Here is a 23,361-nt window from a genome sequence, read left to right on the forward strand (position 1 = left end):
TACCATAGAGCCCCCCCATATAACAAATCCCAATTATATTATATTATATTAATTATATGATATGATATGATATGATATTATATGTGTTGAATGATTTGATTCTTACTGTAGTGTACAGTTAAAGTAATTTTATATTCATATATACAAACCTACATGCATTTGCATCTTAAACCCTACTGTGAAATGGTCCACCTCTGGTTCTTTGTGGCTCTTGACATTTCTTAATTGCACTTTAAAAGGCAGACAGTGAGAAACCTCCTCACCCCCTTTAGCACCCCAGAAGTCTCATTTGCATGAACCTCTGTATTTGGCAGGTTAATGCTTCACAGGACACATCAGGATACACTCAGCACGGCTCCGGCACGCTTGTCATTTAATGTCAGAGCTGGCAGTGGTCTGTGCAGCTAAACACTGGTGTCTTTACAAGCCTGATTGTCCTTGTCAAATTTGTGGCACAAGAGTGATACAGTCTTGGCATTCAGTCATTCCAGACATGCCAAAGAATAACTTCAAAATGGCTGTGCCCCAATTCGTATTTGTCCTAAGCAGTATAAGAGATTAGAATAAGTGTGTCCTACATTGAAAATAAGCATTCCAAAGGTGGATTTCGTAAGTACACTCTTAAAAATAAATATTCTTTATTAGAATCAACGGTTCGATGAAAAACCTTAAACATCCATGGAATCTTTTATTTAGTGTTCTTTATAGAAAAAAACTTCTTGAAATTATTAAAAAGTAGGCTACTTAATACTAAGAAGTATTATTTTTTAAGAACGGTGTACACATTTTTTTTCCAATGCACACTAATGCATGTCATTTTATTATGTACTGTAGTATAAATCTGTGAATCGTAACAGCCAATGTCTTGAGAAAACTCCTTAACTGTGACAATATTGTAATAGAAATCCTTGTCTAACACAGAACAGCTGGCACACCACCCTCTACAGCGTTTACTCTAAACGCTCATCTCAGGTTTTAAGCACCATGATCATACATTTGTAATAATGTAACTCTTAGAGATGAATTAGGGGTCATATTATTGGAAATTGATGATGCTGAGCCATTATGATGTTTAACAATTTTGAGGAACGGGGCTTTTGTCTTGGCACCTGAGCAAGCACAGCTCCCTAGAGAATTGAACTTGCCGGATGGCTGTCTCTCAAATATTGTGAAGGAATTAATTGTTTCGATTCGGACCAAAGCATACATGATCAGCGAGGGAGCCATTAATCACACTGAAGCTGCCAGCGCTGCTCTCTCCATTTATACACACATAATGCAGCTAGCCACTGTGAAAGCATATGGAAAAGATACACTTTGGCTGTCTAGTGCATCATATGTTTTGTACTGTCTGTAAAAAGGCACTGAATAATGTGCAGAATCAATTTATGCTCAGTAGTTTAGGTTGTCAGTATGATAACTTGTACATTTTAACTCATTGAGCTCTACTTGTCGCTGACAGTTCTGTATAATTTGGTACCAGTGATGGATAATGCTATTAGAGGTGTGAAAATGAAAATGAACGGAATCAGCAGACAGGCGGTTTGTCATAAAATGTTTTTCTTTACGTGTTTTGAGCACTTCTCTCTTGCAGGCTTAGCAGTAGCCACGCAAGGCTCACGCTAATCGATAAAGGAAAAGTGTTATGACATCACCAGTTACCGTGGCAACGGCAGCACGCAGCTTTTATCTGCTTGGCAGGCTGAGGGGTTGTCAGACAGGGCGTTGCTTTGTTGTTCTCCTCGCCTGCACGGTGCTGGAGTTGTAACGGCTGTCAATGTCAAACAATGACAGTGCCACTTTAGCAGACTAATGTGCTCTATGATAAGCATATACCGAGACACTCTGCGCTTTTCAGTGCAATGAGCTTTCTGGTTGACCTTGATAAGCCAAATTCAAGGTGAAACGTAGATTTTAACTACCTTCATACAAGATCTTGATAAGAAAATAGGAAAAATAGCCACATATTAGATTGCTTTGGGTTTCACTGTCATGTTTGGTTTTCTTGCCAGTCACAGAGTATTTGTGTGTTTCAGGGCAGTGTTTGTGCGGCCAGTGCACATGTCACCCACCCGGAGATAAACGCGTACACGGCAAGAACTGTGAGTGTGACGACAGGCAGTGTGAGGACCTGAACAGAGAGATCTGTGGGGGTAATACACACAAACACACACAGCAGGACGAGTTAATGGTGCCATTGTCTGACCATCTCTAGATGCTGCTAGTCTATGGGCCATAGTAATGTAATGCTCACCAAGACTGCATTTATTTGCTAAAAATACTGTAAAAACAGCCATTCTGTGATTTCAGTGTTTCAGCAGCCATTACTCCAGTCTTCAAAGTCACATGATTTTTTCAGAAATTATTCTAATATGTTGATTTGGTGCTCAAGCATTTATTATTTTCAATGTTGAAAACAGTTATGCTGCCTATAATGTTTTTGAAACCATGATACATTTTCCCCCCAGGATTCTTTGATAAATAGAGTGTTCAAAACAACAGCATTTACTGAAGTATTAATTCTTTTGTAACAAGTCTTTACTCTTACTTTTTATTAATTTAATGTGCCCTTGCTGAATAAAGTATTCTTTTTTTTTAATCTTATTTTTCTATATTTTCCAATATAATTTAATAATTTACAATCAAGATAAAATGGGATACTTTAGAGCTTATATAACTTTACTATCAAATGTAAATCTGGATATTAAGTTAAATATTTTTTGTACATAATTTGCTCGGAATGTAATCACTTTTGAAAAAAAGAAGAGAAATAGCTTTCTTTTTGCCTCTAGTTGATCTTTTATATATGTGGTGGGTCTAAACTGTTTGTTTAATTTATAAAGGAGTTTTATTTTTTATTTTTTATAATGATCATGTACATGCTTGTGGGTTTAAATATTAATCCACAGAGACTCAAGCTAACTGTACAACACATCATTCAGTCAACTGAGAACACTGATGTATTAGGTCTGTATTTTTATGTATTATGATTAAATGTAAAATACATTAGTTGTGGCCTAATGGTTAGAGAGTCGGACTCGTAACCCAAAGTTCAAGTCTCGTACCGGCAGGAATTGTAGGTGGGGTGCAGTGAATGTACAGTGCTCTCTTCCACCTTCAATACCACGACTGAGGTGCCCTTGAGCAAGGCACCGAACCCCCAACTGCTCCCCGGGCGCCGCAGCATAAATGGCTGCCCACTGCTCCGGGTGTGTGTTCACTGCTGTGTGTGTGCACTTTGGATGGGTTAAATGCAGAGCATTAATTCCGAGTATGGGTCACCATACTTGGCCACATGTCACGTCACACGTGAGCCTAGTGAGAATCCATATGCAGAAGTTTATTTAAAGGGCAATCCAGAAACAGTGTCAGAAAGGCAGTAGTCTAAACACAGTCAATCAGTCCAATCGGCAGCCAAAACAGAGGGAAAATCCAATAATCAGAAGTAGAATCAAACAGGCAAGAAGTCATACACAATATCAACAGGCAATGGTAATAGAATGCTCGGTAAGGCAGTGAGACTGGCAATACTTCGCAGAGAGTGTTTGGGCAAGCCATGCGTTATGGCTGCCAAACAGGAAGTCACCAACGAGGCAGCAGAGGGAGCGTGACAGTCAATACTCGGGCGAGGGCTCCCTCTGCTGGCCTGGCATTACAACAGGCAAAGATGTGCACTTTTTATTTAACAGAGACAAGTGTTTGTCAAAAAACTGTTCACTCACAAGTCATAAGTGTATATTAGAATTTAGATGTGAGGGTGTGTTGTTAACCATCCTCAAACTTCCATCAGTTTTACCTATTCAGGCCAATTTTTTTTCAAAGTTTTTGCCGAGGCCAAATCCACACCACTTTAGTCATATCATTTTAATTGACATTTTCTACGGCTATTTGCCCTTGAATAGCAGCTTGAATCATGTAGATCACAGTATGTACTGTACTTTGAGATGAAGACACCACAGGAATATTGGCACTGAAAATAATTGGCACTTGTGTAGTCCTAGAATTTGTTGACACAGAAATGTCTCGGTTTTGTATGTAACCCTCATTCCCTGAAGGAAGGAACGGAGATGTCACGTCAGTAATGGCCGACTAATTGGGATCTCGCTTAGAGAGACCAATACACTTCGAGTGTAAACTAAACGAGCCAATGCACATTGGCATGCGATGATTGCATCCAGCTGCCGCTGATCGCAGCACGAGTATAACTAGGCAGCAGGTGCAACGCATACTCAGGTTTTCGCTGAGGAGCCGAGCCGGTGACCCGGCCGCTCAGCGGTGGTACAGCAGCTGTGGCGACGGGACATGACGTCTCCGTTCCCTCCTTCAGGGAACGAGGGTTACATACGTAACCGAGACATTCCCTTTCAGTCGGTCACTCTCGACGTCACGTCGGTAATGACCGAAGAATTGGGATCCCTACCAAAATGCCATGGATGCTGCCCCTTCCAGTGTCCTGTGCGAGCCTCCTGCGTCTCCTTTTCGGCGTAGGCTGGGGCTTGCAAAAAGAAGGCCAGTCACTGTTGTCGAAGCACTACCCACTCAGAGAGATTGGATAACACTGGGAAAACGTACCCGTTCCACTTGGAACAGGAACGTTGCGGAAGCCCCATCCTTCCCGAAGGATGTTTCGGAAATACTTACACATATGAACAACCGTTTAAGTGCATATGGAAGATTAGAGGTGATTGTAACTCTCTTGGAAAATGACAGAAAGTCTGCCGGGGAAACACAGGCTCTGAGGCTATACAGTGGACTTTACACATATGGGATCCACTTAAGTGTCTACATATGGAACCCAGCCCTCTACCGGTTCTCACGGATTCATGGAGTAAGGGCCTGGCATGGACGTTCCGCCACGTCTGGCTGCCGAGGGGATGGAGGAGCTCGACAGGGTCTACAGTACGGACTCTCTGGAGCAGTTTTAGCAAGCCGACACTAAACCGGGGCCTCTCAGTGCTTCTACCCATTTGAGGTGAGAACACAGGAGGATACTGGCTCCACGAGGCACCACGAGCCAGCGCCCAGGAGGAAGCAACACTTCTATTAGAGTGTGCTCGCACCCTGAGCGGGCAGGGCACACCCTGTGCCTGATAAGCCAGGGTGATGGTATCCACTATCCAGTTGGCCATCCTCTGCTTGGAGACGGCATTCCCCTTCTGCCGGCCTTCGTAATAGACAAAGAGCTGATCTGAGGTCCTGAAGCTTTGCGTCCGGTCTACATACCATCTCAAGGCTCGGACGGGGCAAAGCAAAGCTAGGGCTGGGTCTGCCTCCTCCGGGGGCAGCGCTTGCAGTCACCACCTGATCCCTGAAGGGCGTGGTGGGAACCTTGGGCACATAGCCAGGCCGGGGTCTCAGGATTACCTGGGAGTCAGCCGACCCAAACTCTAGGCACAATTCGTTGACCAAGAATGCGTGCAGGTCCCCTACCCTCTTGATGGAGGCCAGTGAAAGCAGGAGCAGAGTCTTCATTGATAGAAACTTCAGCTCAACTGACTGCAAAGGCTCAAATGGGTCTGATGTATTGTTTCGAGCACTAGAGACAGGTCCCAAGAAGGTATAGAGGGGGGCCGGGGAGGATTCAACCTTCTCACTCCCCTGAGGAACCTTATGACCAGGTCATGCTTCCCTACCGACTTCCCTTCCACGGGGTCATGGTTGGCAGTAATCACAGCCACATAGACTTTAAGGGTGGAGGGAGACAGCCTTCGCTCCAACCCTTGCTGCAAGAAGGACAGCACAACTCTGATTGGGCATCTTTGGGGTCTTCTCGGTGAGAAGAGCACCATTCGATGAACAGGTTCCACTTCAAAGCGTAAGCCTGTCTCGTAGATGGTGCTCTCGCTGAAGTGATGGTGTCAGAGGAGGAGGTGGAAGGTGAGTTGCGACATGCGATACACCTTGTCGGTTGATGTACGCAACGGTCACAGTGTTGTCCATGCGGACCAGCACGTGCTTGCCTCGTAAGCGCCCTTTGAGATGGTTCAAGGCAAGGCGTACTGCTAACAACTCTAGGCAGTTGATGTGCCAGTGCAGTTGGGGGCCCATCCAAATCCCAGACACTGCATGCCCGTCGTACGTGACCACCCAGCCGGTGATAGAGGTATCCGTGTAAACCACAGCATGCCTGGAAACCTGGAGCCATGCAGGCCGATGTGACTTGGACCCATTAAGTGCTGTGTTGCCACGCCCACCTCAGGACTCGGCCATGAAGCCAGTGTTGAAACGGTCTCATATGAAGCAGCCCCAGTGGTGTGACTGCCGCTGCCATATGCCCAAGGAGCCTCTGAAACTGTTTCAGTGGGACCACCGTCCTGCTCTTGAACATATTCAGGCAGTTCAACACCAACTGAGCACGCTCCTGCATGAGGCATGCTGTCTGTTTGACCGAATCCAACTCTATACCGAGAAAAGAGATCCTCTGCATCGGGGAGAGTTTGCTCTTTTCCCAGTTGACCCGAAGGCCCAACTGGCTGAGGTGCGAGAGCACCAAGTCCCTGTGTTCGTACAACTGTTTCTGAGACTGAACTAGTATGAGCCAGTCGTCGAGGTAGAAGGGCAGGACCTTGTCCTTTGAATGCGAACCGCAGGAATGGCCTGTGGCATGGAAGGATCCTGAAATATTCGTCCTTCAGGTCGATCATTGCAAACCAATCTTGGGGACAGATGCACCCAAAGATGCGCTTCTGCATGATCATCTCTAACGGTAGTTTGTGAAGGACCCGGTTCAAAAAGCACAGATCCAAGAATGGTCATAACCCAACGCCTTTCCTGGGTACAATGAAGTAAGGACTGTAAAACCCTGTCTTCATATCGGCTGGAGGGACCGGCTCTATCGCATCCTTCGCCAGTAGGACTGCAATCCCTGCACGCAAGACAGGGGCATCTGCAGCCTTCACTAAAGTGGACGCCCCTGAACTTGGGAGGACACCGGGCAAACTGAATCGCATAGCCGAGTCTGATGGTCTGAATGAACCAGCGAGATGGAATGGGGAGCGCTAGGCATGCTCCGAGATACCATACAAGTGGCACCAATGGAACCACCGATGTACCCACACTAGGGCAACGAAGAGGAATGCAGGGACCCAGCCCAGTCGTCTTGTAGCCGGTCCGAAGCGGGGTCTGCATGTGTGCAACACTTACCTGCGTTCGGGCAGAGGGTGCGTGAGTAGTACGTTAGATTGCACTCTTGAAACGCCCACAGCTGCTCACTGGTGAAAGAGGAGGGTGAGTGTGATGCGAGACTGGCCCGTCCACAACTCCCCATCCCCTCTGGGGACCAAGAGATAGAAGAAACTGCTCTTTTGTCGAGGTTTTAGGTACCACTGACCGTGAAGTCAGTGGCAGGGAAAAAGAAACAAAAGATTCTCCGCCCGGCCTTTCTCCGGGGGAGGGAGTGGTGCATTCACCATCTCCCAAAGAGCAGCTCCTTCCATCTCTGACCACGCAGTGGCCTTTGTCGCCCGTTGCGCGAGGTCAGTAGAGGTGCAGGGCTCTTTAAGAACTTCTGAGTCGTGCCCACCCTCATGCAGGTCCTTCAGTGCCTTGGCCTGATGAACCTGCAACAACGCCATGGCGTGAAGGGCCGAGGTAGCTTCCCCGCAGGTCGCATAAGCACTGCCGGTCAGGGCTGACGAGTACCTACAGGCCCGGGAGGGGAGTGACGGCTTGCCCCACCAGGTGGCAGCGGTATTTGGACACAATTGCATCGCAACCGACCACTCCACCGGAGGGACTTCCGTATACCCCCGCGCTGCCCCACCGTCGAGGGTGGTGAGGGAGGATGAGCCACCAGGGCTGTTTCTGGCAGTGAAAGGTGCCGTCCACGACCCAGTGAGCTCATCATGCACTTCTGGGGAGAAAGACACTGGGGTGTCCTGAGGCCCTGAGAACCAGCACGAGCCGCCCCAAGAAACCAATCATCCAGCCTCGAGGGTTCGGGACGCGGTGGAGGCTTCCATTCAAGCCCAACCCTCTCAGTGGTCTGGGCAAGCACAACCACGATTTCTGGATCCGTATCACGTATTGTTGGTCGCCCAGAAGGCAGCAGCGCTACCAGATCATCATCTGCAGAAAGATCTGGCTCACCCTCCGATGCAGCAATCGACATCTGATCATCTGTGGGGTACCACTTGTATCCAGTGCCGAAAGGATACAAGTGGTACCCCACGGGAGGGTCCAGCCTGTTCCCTGGGCAGCTTCAGTGGCTGCGAAGTGCTGGTGGAAGGAGGAGCCCTCGGAGGTTGGTTTCTCGGAGGGGAATTCCTCACCGTCACCACAAGACCAGTTCGGCTACTGCCAGAAGTAGCGCCCCCTGGTTTTTGCCAGGGGGAACACTAGATCTAGGCAGAGGCATGGGAACCCTGCCCCTTTGCAAGAAACGGAGTCTGGTCCGCAACTCTTCTACCCATTTGAGGTGAGAACACAGGAGGATACTGGCTCCACGAGGCACCACGAGCCAGCGCCCAGGAGGAAGCAACACTTCTATTAGAGTGTGCTCGCACCCTGAGCGGGCAGGGCACACCCTGTGCCTGATAAGCCAGGGTGATGGTATCCACTATCCAGTTGGCCATCCTCTGCTTGGAGACGGCATTCCCCTTCTGCCGGCCTTCGTAATAGACAAAGAGCTGATCTGAGGTCCTGAAGCTTTGCGTCCGGTCTACATACCATCTCAAGGCTCGGACGGGGCAAAGCAAAGCTAGGGCTGGGTCTGCCTCCTCCGGGGGCAGCGCTTGCAGTCACCACCTGATCCCTGAAGGGCGTGGTGGGAACCTTGGGCACATAGCCAGGCCGGGGTCTCAGGATTACCTGGGAGTCAGCCGACCCAAACTCTAGGCACAATTCGTTGACCAAGAATGCGTGCAGGTCCCCTACCCTCTTGATGGAGGCCAGTGAAAGCAGGAGCAGAGTCTTCATTGATAGAAACTTCAGCTCAACTGACTGCAAAGGCTCAAATGGGTCTGATGTATTGTTTCGAGCACTAGAGACAGGTCCCAAGAAGGTATAGAGGGGGGCCGGGGAGGATTCAACCTTCTCACTCCCCTGAGGAACCTTATGACCAGGTCATGCTTCCCTACCGACTTCCCTTCCACGGGGTCATGGTTGGCAGTAATCACAGCCACATAGACTTTAAGGGTGGAGGGAGACAGCCTTCGCTCCAACCCTTGCTGCAAGAAGGACAGCACAACTCTGATTGGGCATCTTTGGGGTCTTCTCGGTGAGAAGAGCACCATTCGATGAACAGGTTCCACTTCAAAGCGTAAGCCTGTCTCGTAGATGGTGCTCTCGCTGAAGTGATGGTGTCAGAGGAGGAGGTGGAAGGTGAGTTGCGACATGCGATACACCTTGTCGGTTGATGTACGCAACGGTCACAGTGTTGTCCATGCGGACCAGCACGTGCTTGCCTCGTAAGCGCCCTTTGAGATGGTTCAAGGCAAGGCGTACTGCTAACAACTCTAGGCAGTTGATGTGCCAGTGCAGTTGGGGGCCCATCCAAATCCCAGACACTGCATGCCCGTCGTACGTGACCACCCAGCCGGTGATAGAGGTATCCGTGTAAACCACAGCATGCCTGGAAACCTGGAGCCATGCAGGCCGATGTGACTTGGACCCATTAAGTGCTGTGTTGCCACGCCCACCTCAGGACTCGGCCATGAAGCCAGTGTTGAAACGGTCTCATATGAAGCAGCCCCAGTGGTGTGACTGCCGCTGCCATATGCCCAAGGAGCCTCTGAAACTGTTTCAGTGGGACCACCGTCCTGCTCTTGAACATATTCAGGCAGTTCAACACCAACTGAGCACGCTCCTGCATGAGGCATGCTGTCTGTTTGACCGAATCCAACTCTATACCGAGAAAAGAGATCCTCTGCATCGGGGAGAGTTTGCTCTTTTCCCAGTTGACCCGAAGGCCCAACTGGCTGAGGTGCGAGAGCACCAAGTCCCTGTGTTCGTACAACTGTTTCTGAGACTGAACTAGTATGAGCCAGTCGTCGAGGTAGAAGGGCAGGACCTTGTCCTTTGAATGCGAACCGCAGGAATGGCCTGTGGCATGGAAGGATCCTGAAATATTCGTCCTTCAGGTCGATCATTGCAAACCAATCTTGGGGACAGATGCACCCAAAGATGCGCTTCTGCATGATCATCTCTAACGGTAGTTTGTGAAGGACCCGGTTCAAAAAGCACAGATCCAAGAATGGTCATAACCCAACGCCTTTCCTGGGTACAATGAAGTAAGGACTGTAAAACCCTGTCTTCATATCGGCTGGAGGGACCGGCTCTATCGCATCCTTCGCCAGTAGGACTGCAATCCCTGCACGCAAGACAGGGGCATCTGCAGCCTTCACTAAAGTGGACGCCCCTGAACTTGGGAGGACACCGGGCAAACTGAATCGCATAGCCGAGTCTGATGGTCTGAATGAACCAGCGAGATGGAATGGGGAGCGCTAGGCATGCTCCGAGATACCATACAAGTGGCACCAATGGAACCACCGATGTACCCACACTAGGGCAACGAAGAGGAATGCAGGGACCCAGCCCAGTCGTCTTGTAGCCGGTCCGAAGCGGGGTCTGCATGTGTGCAACACTTACCTGCGTTCGGGCAGAGGGTGCGTGAGTAGTCTTCAAAGCGTAAGCCTGTCTCGTAGATGGTGCTCTCGCTGAAGTGATGGTGTCAGAGGAGGAGGTGGAAGGTGAGTTGCGACATGCGATACACCTTGTCGGTTGATGTACGCAACGGTCACAGTGTTGTCCATGCGGACCAGCACGTGCTTGCCTCGTAAGCGCCCTTTGAGATGGTTCAAGGCAAGGCGTACTGCTAACAACTCTAGGCAGTTGATGTGCCAGTGCAGTTGGGGGCCCATCCAAATCCCAGACACTGCATGCCCGTCGTACGTGACCACCCAGCCGGTGATAGAGGTATCCGTGTAAACCACAGCATGCCTGGAAACCTGGAGCCATGCAGGCCGATGTGACTTGGACCCATTAAGTGCTGTGTTGCCACGCCCACCTCAGGACTCGGCCATGAAGCCAGTGTTGAAACGGTCTCATATGAAGCAGCCCCAGTGGTGTGACTGCCGCTGCCATATGCCCAAGGAGCCTCTGAAACTGTTTCAGTGGGACCACCGTCCTGCTCTTGAACATATTCAGGCAGTTCAACACCAACTGAGCACACTCCTGCATGAGGCATGCTGTCTGTTTGACCGAATCCAACTCTATACCGAGAAAAGAGATCCTCTGCATCGGGGAGAGTTTGCTCTTTTCCCAGTTGACCCGAAGGCCCAACTGGCTGAGGTGCGAGAGCACCAAGTCCCTGTGTTCGTACAACTGTTTCTGAGACTGAACTAGTATGAGCCAGTCGTCGAGGTAGAAGGGCAGGACCTTGTCCTTTGAATGCGAACCGCAGGAATGGCCTGTGGCATGGAAGGATCCTGAAATATTCGTCCTTCAGGTCGATCATTGCAAACCAATCTTGGGGACAGATGCACCCAAAGATGCGCTTCTGCATGATCATCTCTAACGGTAGTTTGTGAAGGACCCGGTTCAAAAAGCACAGATCCAAGAATGGTCATAACCCAACGCCTTTCCTGGGTACAATGAAGTAAGGACTGTAAAACCCTGTCTTCATATCGGCTGGAGGGTCCGGCTCTATCGCATCCTTCGCCAGTAGGACTGCAATCCCTGCACGCAAGACAGGGGCATCTGCAGCCTTCACTAAAGTGGACGCCCCTGAACTTGGGAGGACACCGGGCAAACTGAATCGCATAGCCGAGTCTGATGGTCTGAATGAACCAGCGAGATGGAATGGGGAGCGCTAGGCATGCTCCGAGATACCATACAAGTGGCACCAATGGAACCACCGATGTACCCACACTAGGGCAACGAAGAGGAATGCAGGGACCCAGCCCAGTCGTCTTGTAGCCGGTCCGAAGCGGGGTCTGCATGTGTGCAACACTTACCTGCGTTCGGGCAGAGGGTGCGTGAGTAGTACGTTAGATTGCACTCTTGAAACGCCCACAGCTGCTCACTGGTGAAAGAGGAGGGTGAGTGTGATGCGAGACTGGCCCGTCCACAACTCCCCATCCCCTCTGGGGACCAAGAGATAGAAGAAACTGCTCTTTTGTCGAGGTTTTAGGTACCACTGACCGTGAAGTCAGTGGCAGGGAAAAAGAAACAAAAGATTCTCCGCTCTAAGCGAGATCCCAATTCATCGGTCATTACTGACGTGACGTCGAGAGTGACCGACTGAAAGGGAACAGACTTTACAGATTCTAGTCATTCCACCATTGACTAGAAAGCTATACTATACAATATGATTTTCAAGCTCTCCTGCTGGGGTTTTCAGGTTATACCTGAGCATGTCTGTTTCTTTGCATGTATACGACTGCATAGGCTACATAGATCTGTTGCTACGACTTTCACTCCTAGGTCAAGATGATTATTTCTTTCAATTTCTTCTCCAAACTTCTGCCACAACTACTTCAGCCATATGCAGGAATGGCACTTCATGTAATTAATCAGAATAAAAATGTTAATTGCTTGACAGCCCTAATATATTTCTAATCTGTATCTTGTGTGTGGAGTTTTTTTATATAGTGTACATAGGCCCAATCCCCTCCACCTACCCTTTCCCCATGTCCTTTGAAACAGAGTGTCAAGGGGTAGGGGTGAAATATTCCCCTAAGAATTGGGACACCACTACTATGCCGTCACACGTCATCATACGTTGTCTAGCTCCTACAATACACACACCTATACTGGTGTGCTGGTGTGCATTAGAGCCTTTAATTACCATTCTATATTAATGCGCTGCTTACTGACACACACACACACACACATCAGATATCGCACAGCTCACACATCCAGGAGCAAAGAAACTTGTCAACGCTGCCCCATGACTTTTATTAATAACAGTTTAATTACTGAATCGCTACGTTATATTTTCCAGCAACAAGAGGATAAAATCGCTGTTTTTGAAGTAAACTCACTCTAAAAAGAGAAACAGACAGACACGCACACACGCCAAAATGCGTACATTTATGTGTCTTTTTGTTCGCTCGGGCAGCCATGTTGCCGCTGAAGCCAGTTTACGCTGAGATAATTAATTCCCCCTTTCTTTGAAGTGTGGTCCCGAAAAATCTTAATTTGAAGGGCTATCTGGCCCTTGCCCTAACCCCTACCCCTCCAACCAAAAGAGAATCGAGACACCCCTACCCCTTCACGTGAACGCGCGAAACGGAGGGAAAGGGGAAGGGTTAAGGGGTAGAATTGGTATTGGGCCTTAATATATTTGAATGTAATTTGATGTTGTAATTCTCATGAAATAATAATAATAATAATAGAATAATATTAATGTAAAATCATCAAATACTGTTGTTGTCATACAACAAGCATATTTGACTTACAAACTAGTGAGTGTCTCCATAATGGAACAGAAAGGATCAAGATACATTTTTAATTTAAAAACAAAAAAATGTGTATATTTTTAACAAAAAAAATATGCTGGTACAAATGACTGACTAAAAATGATCAGTTCTAGCTTATTAATTTCACTATCAATTAAAAATATCTATAATATATATCTGCCACCAATATAAACCTTAACAACTATAATCCTAAACTGTATAGCAGTGCCATTCATGGAACCCCCCGTGAAAATGTGATGATAGATAAGCACAAGCATTTCACCCATGGTACACGCCAGCATCTAAAGAACAACATTTCTCCTCTTTGGTGCGGATACAAATTTTATGCTGCTGCTTTCTGAATGCTTATTGTGTTGTGTCACTAAGCGACTAGCTGCCACAGCTCGGCCCACTGCCCTTGTGTGGACCAGCCCTAGGAGATGTTTAAATATGTATAGGGCTCATCTGCTGTGACCGCCCGAGTCACACAGACAGATGAGAGCCTGCTAACGGAGGAGAAGTGTGGAAACACGGCGTGCCTCCAGCTCTCAGCTCAGAGAGAGACAGACGTCACACACGCTGATGAAACGTTCATCTCAGCTAATTGCATAAGACGATCCTGCAGGGCTGAATTGGTGTTCAAATAAAGGGCAGCCTTCAGATATGCCTATCATGGGATCTTTAGCCCTTGAGAAGCCATTCCAGCTGTATTAACATTAAAGTGTTTTACTGAAATGCAGGATCATCAATATTTCAGATTGGATTTATATCGTTTTTATGAGGTAATTGCCCGAGAGTTTAAGACTAGGTTACATTCTTTAGAAAATATTCTTCCAAAGATAGGTATGAGAAACACAGTGATTTCAAACATGCCCACACTCGAATTGCATTTACAGGCGGGATAATGGGGAATTGCAGGTGCGCTTTAATTGAAGGGACTGGGGTGCCACTCACCAAAGCAATTAAATGCTCTCGTAGGCTGGCTGATTGAAGCAGTCAAGCATGTAGCTCTACCAAGAGTGCATCAAACTTCAAGCCTGTATACCTACACCCACAAAATAAATGAATGAGAGAGATGAAGACAAAGAGCCACATAAAAAAATTATTTTTTTCCATGCAGTTATTATAAGGTGCAATGGGAATACAAGCACACACACAAACCCCTCCCTCCCTTAATGAAAACTGTGTAATGGCCAAAAAAAAATTGTTTTCTTTTTATCCAATTGATGGTACAACATAAACTGTGTTTTTAAAAAATAAATGGAAAATGGTTTGTTTTGATTAAATATCATCCAGAAATAAAGGGATGCGTGAAAATGACTCTCCAGCCTGGGGCAAAAGTACATATTTATTTGAAATAGCCACTACAGTGCCTGTTCTGTTTATTTAATCACTTTGGCATTTCATAACCTCCCAAATAAGTATTTTATAAGAACTCAATGTTAGTACAAGCATATTTCACAAATGAATCTCCATTGTGATTTGGCCCACAACAAATATATATTCTCTCAGTTGTGGAAAATAAACTATTGAACAGTTTTATTTATTCTTCTACTTAACAGTGACTTTTAGTGCATTTTATATAAAAAAAATACCTGCTATATATCTATAAGTGCTTAAGATAAGATATTCAGAAAACATACTGATCACTGAAGAGACTGTTTATATTATATCCTCTTTTTTTCTCAGTTGTGGAAAATAAACTATTGAACAGTTTTATTTATTCTTCTACTTAACAGTGACTTTTAGTGCATTTTATATAAAAAAAATACCTGCTATATATCTATAAGTGCTTAAGATAAGATATTCAGAAAACATACTGATCACTGAAGAGACTGTTTATATTATATCCTCTTTTTTTTCTTTACCGAGCACTGTTCCAGAAAGGAGTCAAAGATTAAGAGAAAAACACTGTTCAGCTTCAGGGAACATTTCGTTTCCTTACAGTCTACATGAAATAACGCCCATGCACAGATCTCCCAAAGTGGCGCTCTTGTTAATACCTTTGAATGTCAAATAAGTGACCAGAAGTGACGAGGACATTCAAAATTACCGTTTTATATAAACTTAAAGGCCAAAAACATACTCGCAAACTACAGCTTTTCAACCCATTTCAAGCGGTGGTAACAAACCTCACTACTCAAAGGATGACAGTTACATCCAAATGCTTGTTATTATTTGGAGTAGCAATGCAACACATTAAAAAATAGACCATTTTGTCATATGGCAACAGGCCAAGCTTTCTTTTTGGAAAGACGTGGTCACACAACTTTTTTACTGCCGTCACCTACATACTTGCTACAGTTTTCCATGTAATAAACTATTTTAGGAAGTATATTTTAGAAATATCATCCAAACACAAGTGCTGTTGTTCTGAATGCTAATCCCAAGACAACTGCAAGTGTGATACTGTTTTACAATTCAAGAAACACCACGTCAATAGACCTCAAGTGCAACTTTTGGATACAATATGTCTTCTTTCTTTGCCAACTAACATCCAAATAAAGTGAAAGCACTCCATCTTCAAGCAACACAGTAGTCATATTTATGAATTAATCAGTTGTTTTGAACAAATCAGTTCAGTGAATGAGTCAATGACTCACTCGTTTTGTTCCTCAAAAAAAAAATCAAATCAATAAGGCAACGTCTCGCGCATTTGTTTCAGAATGAATCAGTGTTATGAACAATGAGACAGTCCCTTGTCGCCACCTACTGGCATAACGGTGTAACTTGCTGGTAAAATTGTTGAAAATCCAGACTATACTACTATGTTAGTAGAAACAAAGAATTTGACTGAGCAATTTATACAGTCAGATCGTTGCGAATACCGTTACGCTGACTCATCCAACACGATCGGAGAGGCTATAGAATGGTTCATCCAACGGGGTCCATAAGTGATAAGAGCCATATACCGCAACACCATTATCCAGTTAGTAAACGAATCCCTGTCTTTTTGAACCAATTATATTTGCCTGTATCAATCAGCCTGTTGCTTTGTTTTGGCAGATATAAATGGTGGTTTTCTTTGGTAAGGAGAGAAAGTGATTGTGTGTGCACATACTTGCGTGTGCGCTGTGTGTCTCCCCCAGGCCACGGCTTCTGCTCGTGTGGCCGCTGTATCTGCAGTGATGGATGGTTTGGGAAGCACTGCCAGTTCCCCCGCAGCTGTGACATGACAGACAAGCAGAGCAAGAGCCTTTGCGAGGCGGCCGACGGCGTCATATGCTCTGGAAAAGGTAGGAGCGATGATGCTTCAAGCGACACCGTAAGACGTAACATTTGTCAGTCATCTCTTAAAAATTAGAGTAGGTTCCCTCATTTGTTTGGTGGGGAACAACCTGCGTTATTAAATCGATTTCCCACATATGCTCCTCTGGTGGATAGCAAACACAACTGATCCATTTCCACTAATCAATTCTGATCTTTGGGGAGGGTTTATGCCTCTTTTTAGTTGATAGAGACTGAAATTATTGGTGAGAGAATAGGATTGGTCAATCAAATTTGCATCTCCAGGAGCTGTGGCATAGTGGCTAGATGCCATGCTGGGTTCAAGTCCTGCTTGCATCATGTTCCAGTGGCTTGTGTTAATGTCACCAAAAGAGATTACTAACGAAAGTGTTTGTTAATGCCATTGTAATGTAGAATATATGTGCTAAATTGAAAGGATTTAGGAGGAAAAACTACAACTAAAACAAAAAGCTGTGTAAAATGAACTCTCACCATGTTTCCGCCTATTCTAAAAGGTAAAGATACACAGACTTATTGTTATAGCTTTTCTGTAAAGTCAAGCAGAATATGTAAAACATGTTTGCTGATTGTCTGATAGAAACCTAAACATATAATTTGCTCTTCCAACCTGTACACCTGCTCTCGAAAACTACACACAGCACTGAAAACAAAGCTTTAGGTTTTTTTACGCTTTAATAAGAGGCCAGTTTCACTATTTGTATATGACCTGTCAGCATCCTGGAAAAAACGATAAAGCTTAGCCAATTACTACATGACACATAGTCCTCTGAGTATTCATCTCCTTTCTCTGGGCATGTAAAGTGAGACACTAATACGCTTTATATACAGGGTTTGTCAGCGCCTATGACGGAACACTGTTTATTTTTTATGTCTGGCTGGTGAAAATAAGAACTTCCTCTAAGATCTGGTTTCACATGGGATACTCAAATTAATGCTTGAAAATCAGCAGGAGAGTTGTTCTGCTTGTCATAACAACATCAACATTATTAAGACTGAAACATTGGAAGAATTAAATGGATTTTTTTCACAGTAAAGATTCATGGGTAGGTGAATATGTGGGTTGTTTATTGTAGCTCCCAGTAGAATAATACATTGGTAAATGACAAGGGATTTACTGTCTGATGAGCTGCTTACACTTTGCTTGATAAGACTGACTTATAAAGAATGTTCTTGGAAGGCTTTGTAACTTTCACCGTATCATGTTTGTAAGGTACAGAACAGCTGTTAATGAAAGACCAGTGCCCTCATATTATGCAGTTTCCTGGATCTTGTTTGTATGAGAATCCCAGTTCATTCGACTTGTTTTGTAGAGTCATGTTGACTATTATCTGGAGACCAATATCTATGTTTTTGCAAACCATCGTAACCCTAAGTACATCGTAGAAATCATTGGCACCAAATAATGGTCTCTATGATCTGCTGAGGCTTTTGATGCTTTTGGAAAAGTGGTCAGTACAATTTAAACACAGCAAATGCAATGCTCATACAAATGATGACATTAAATTAGCACACAAATGATGAAATCCAATTAACACTTATTTTAAACAGCATTAATTCAAAGGGTGAGATGACACTTGACCTGTTAATTGGCTAAGCAGGCAAGGTTATCAACTAGGGATAGATATATATCACCACCATAACTTATCCAATATTATTGGTGATTTTAAATTATGTGATACTAAATTTCTTACCCCCTCTAATTGTTTTAGGAAACTGCAATAGATTATAGACAAGTTGCTGTGCACATGAAACAATAACAGAGTAAAAACGGCAACCTGTTACTTTTAAAGGAATAGGTAACCCAAAAATTGAACATTTGTGGAAACTTTGCTTACCGTCAGGCCATCCAACATGAATTTGTTTATTCATCTGAACAGATTTGGAGAAATGTAGTATTACATCACTTGCTCACCAATCCTCTGCTCTGAATGGGTACAAACAGCTGATAGAAACATCACAATTATTACAAATAATCCACACAACTCCAGTCCATCAATTAACGTCTAGTGAAGTGAAAAGCTGCGTGTTTGTAATAAATCTATCATTAACGTGTTTAACTTCAAACCGTTGCTTCAAGCTGGAGTCCTCTATCCATAATTTTGCTTTCTTTAATGAACAAGTCATCTCACCTGAATCAGGAGAGAAATATGCACGGATCAAACACAAGACAAAATAAATATGTTGGTGGAAGTTTGTTATATTATGAATTATGGACTGGCATTCTGGCTGGGACTGATGATTTTAGAATATCTTAATGATGAATTGTTTCTTACAAACATGCAGCTTTCACTTTACGGCACCCATTCACTGCAGAGGATCCACTGGTGAGCAAGTCATGTAATGCTAAATTTCTCCATATCTCATCTACATCTTAGATAGCTTGAGGGTGAGCATATTTTCAGCATTTTATTATTTTTTATTTTTGAGTGAATTATTCCTTTAAATGCACAGTAAAATTCATCATACATTTAACACATTAATTTTTTTATGTATTTACATTTAAATCTGACATTTATCTGTAATTTTCCAAAACATGAAAATAATTATTGTCTTATCAGCATTGGCCAGAATTTTATTAATGGTGCACCTGTATCATCAGCCAATGCAGATTATTTCCAAATGGCTAAATATCAGACAATTGACTGGCCTAGCTAGTATACTGGTCTATTCCTGACTCGGGAACATGGAATTTGACCTTGTAAACAACAGCTGTACACATTTAGAAAAACAATTTACTCTATTTAAATTCCAATTAGGAACCGTATCACAGCTTTAAGTGTTTTATAATCACACAAAGTAACACAGGAGAATAAGGGAAGACTAATGGATCTCCAATGGTTGTGTGACTGAAGGCTAATTTGTTCTTGCAGGCTCTTGTCACTGTGGTCGCTGTATCTGCTCGCCACAGGAGTGGTACATTTCAGGGGAATTCTGCGAGTGCGACGACAGGGAGTGCGACAAACATGATGGGCTGGTTTGCACAGGTATGTGTTCAAATGCAGCAGCGCTCCTCCAAACACCCACTCGTGCACTGACAGATCTCTTTGTGATGGATATTGAAGTTCTCTGATGTGGCTGCCGGTTGATTAGACAGCTCTGTACAACTCTTAGGCTGAGCCGTCCAATCAGTGGGCTCCTGCTGTGTTCTTCTCATCCTGCTTTTCAATGGGAAAGAAGCTCCGGAGAGAGTCAAGGTTTTCCTTAAAAGCCTTGAAGAGTTGACTAGTCAGTGCTAATAAAAAGCACAATAAATATTTATTATCACGATAGCTCAAGGGCTTGAGGAAACTTGGACAGCTGCTTAGAAACTTATTGGTCTAATGACTTCATTACCAGTTGCCATATCATTTAACCAATTATACAGTTCCTGGTTGCAGAGATGCAAAATTCATTATAAAACAAGAAGAAAAAACACAATTGATAAAAGGAATGCATAAATGTGTTTGTTAAATGTCACTCATAGTGAAAGCACTCCATCTTCAAGCAACACAGTAGTCATATTTATGAATTAATCAGTTGTTTTGAACAAATCAGTTCAGTGAATGAGTCAATGACTCACTCGTTTTGTTCCTCAAAAAAAAAATCAAATCAATAAGGCAACGTCTCGCGCATTTGTTTCAGAATGAATCAGTGTTATGAACAATGAGACAGTCCCTTGTCGCCACCTACTGGCATAACGGTGTAACTTGCTGGTAAAATTGTTGAAAATCCAGACTATACTACTATGTTAGTAGAAACAAAGAATTTGACTGAGCAATTTATACAGTCAGATCGTTGCGAATACCGTTACGCTGACTCATCCAACACGATCGGAGAGGCTATAGAATGGTTCATCCAACGGGGTCCATAAGTGATAAGAGCCATATACCGCAACACCATTATCCAGTTAGTAAACGAATCCCTGTCTTTTTGAACCAATTATATTTGCCTGTATCAATCAGCCTGTTGCTTTGTTTTGGCAGATATAAATGGTGGTTTTCTTTGGTAAGGAGAGAAAGTGATTGTGTGTGCACATACTTGCGTGTGCGCTGTGTGTCTCCCCCAGGCCACGGCTTCTGCTCGTGTGGCCGCTGTATCTGCAGTGATGGATGGTTTGGGAAGCACTGCCAGTTCCCCCGCAGCTGTGACATGACAGACAAGCAGAGCAAGAGCCTTTGCGAGGCGGCCGACGGCGTCATATGCTCTGGAAAAGGTAGGAGGGACGACGCTTCGAGCGGCACGTTAAGACGTAACATAATTGTCAGTAATCTCTTAAAAATTTAAGTGGGTTCCCTTATTTGTTTGGTGGGGAACGAACTGAGCAATTAAATCGATTTCCCACATATGCTCCTTTAATGAGACGGATAGCAAATACAACTGAACACAACTATTTCCACCAATCAATTCTGTTCTTTGGGGAGGGTTTATGCCACATTTAGTTATTAGAGACAGAAATTATTGGTGAGAGAGAGGGAATGGGATTGGTCAATCAAATTTGCATCTCCAGGAGCTGTGGCATAGTGGCTAGATGCCATGCTGGGTTCAAGTCCTGCTTGCATCATGTTCCAGTGGCTTGTGTTAATGTCACCAAAAGAGATTACTAACGAAAGTGTTTGTTAATGCCATTGTAATGTAGAATATATGTGCTAAATTGAAAGGATTTAGGAGGAAAAACTACAACTAAAACAAAAAGCTGTGTAAAATGAACACTCGCCTTGTTTCCTGCCTATTTGTTCTATTAAAAGGTAAAGATATACAGACTATTATTGCTTTTCTCTAAAGTCAAGCAGAAACTGTAAAACATGTTTGCTGACAGTCTGACAGAAACCTCAACATATAATTTGCTCTTCCAACCTGTACACTTGCTCTCGAGAACCACACACAACACTGAAAATGAAGCTTTAGGTTTTACACTTTAATAAGAGAACAGTTTCACTATCTGTATGCGACCTCCCGATAAAGCCTAGCCAATTTCTGCTTGACACATAGTCCTCTGAATATTCATCTCCTTTCTCTGGGCATGTAAAGTGACACACTAATACGCTTTATATATAGGGTTTGTCTGAGCCGATGAAGGAACACTGTTTGTTTTTGTTGCCTGACTGGTGAAAATAAAAAATTGCTCTAAGATCTGGTTTCACATGGTCTACTCAATAATTTTCTCAAATTAATGCTTGGAAATCAGCAGGAGAGTTGTTCTGCTTGTCACAACAACGTCAACATTATTAAGAGTGAAACATTGGAAGAATTAAATGGATTTTTTTCACAGTAAAGATTCATGGGTAGGTGAATATGTGGGTTGCTTGTTGTAGCTCACAGGAGAATAATACTGTGGGAAATGACAAGGGATGTACTGTCTGATTGGCTGCCTACACTTTGAATGATAAGACTGACTTCAAAAGAATGTTCTTTGAAAGCTTTGTAACTTTCAGAGTATCGTGTTTGTAAGGTAAAGCACAGCTGTTAATGACAGACCAGTGCCCCCATATTATGCAATTTCCTGGATCCTATGTGAAATATGAGAATCCCAGCTCATAAGACTTTGTTTTGCAGAGTCATGTTGACTAATATCTGGAGACCAATATCTGAGTTTCTGCAAAGCATCGTAAGCCTAAAGACATTGTAGAAATCATTGGCACCAATGGAGTCTACAATCTACTGAGGATTATGTGATGCTTTGGGGAAACTCTGTCCAGGTTGGTTAGTACAATTTGAACACAGCTAATCCAGTGCTTATACAAATTATGAAATTAAATTAGCACACAAATGATGAAATCCAATTAGCACTTATTTTACACAACATTCACACAAAGGGGGGCATAACACTTGACCAGTAAAACTTATCCAGCAATATTGGTGATTTAAATTATGGGATACTAAATTGCTTCCCCCTGTTTTAGGAAACTGCAATAGATTATAGTTAAGTTACTGTGCACGTATAATGATAACAGAGTAACTTTTATTAATATTACTTTTAAAGGAATAGTTAACCAAAAATTTTTAATTTGTGGAATCTTTACACACCATCAGGCCATGCAATATGCATATCAATTTGTTACTTCATCGGAACAGATTTGTAGAAATTTAGCATTACATCACTTGCTCACCAAAGGATCCTCTGCAGTGAGTGGGTGCTGTGCATGATATAAAGCTAAAGTCCAAATGTCTGATAAAAGCATCACAATAATCCACAAATAATCCACACAACTCCAGTCCATCAATTAACATCTTGTGAAGTGAAAAGCTGTTTGTAATAAACAAATCCATCATTAATGTTTTTAACTGCAAACCGTGGCTTCTAGCTAGAGTCCTCTATCCATAATATTGCTTCTCTAATGAAAAAGTCATGCCATCTGAATCAGGAGAAAAATATGCACAGACCAAGCACAAGCAAAAACAGTCCAAAAAGGTTCTAAACAAATATGTTGGTAGAATATTGGACTTTCACTGAATGAAGAGTTATGGTATTCTGACGATGATTTAAAGTTAAAATGTCTTAATGATTACTGTATTGGCCCGAATATAAGACGACCCTGATTATAAGACGACCCCCCTTTTTCCAGATGTACCTTTTGGAAAAAGGCTTTTTAAAAAACAAATCTTGTTTTTTCTCAGTAAAACACATTTTGTCTTCAATTATTGTCATATTGCATATTTTTCCTATTTTAATTTTTGTTTTGAAAGTATGGTAAAAACTGGTCAAATGTACCAACAATCACATTTAAAAAATATA

At 43.9% G+C, this 23,361-nt stretch overlaps 1 protein-coding gene across 1 annotated transcript in view; it reads left to right on the plus strand.

Moving 5' to 3' along the window:
* LOC107569583 (integrin beta-like protein 1) overlaps positions 1-23,361 on the plus strand; it is a 66,202-nt gene that overhangs the window by 36,863 nt on the left and 5,978 nt on the right. The window contains exons 8-10 of the mRNA XM_016255703.1: positions 2,037-2,153; positions 16,490-16,636; positions 19,520-19,633. Coding sequence (XP_016111189.1) covers positions 2,037-2,153; positions 16,490-16,636; positions 19,520-19,633 — 378 coding nt within the window. The remainder of the gene's footprint in view (positions 1-2,036; positions 2,154-16,489; positions 16,637-19,519; positions 19,634-23,361) is intronic.

Source organism: Sinocyclocheilus grahami, unplaced genomic scaffold (genome assembly GCF_001515645.1).
Source record: "Sinocyclocheilus grahami isolate Dianchi unplaced genomic scaffold, SAMN03320097.WGS_v1.1 scaffold28.1, whole genome shotgun sequence".
NCBI lineage: Eukaryota > Metazoa > Chordata > Actinopteri > Cypriniformes > Cyprinidae > Sinocyclocheilus > Sinocyclocheilus grahami.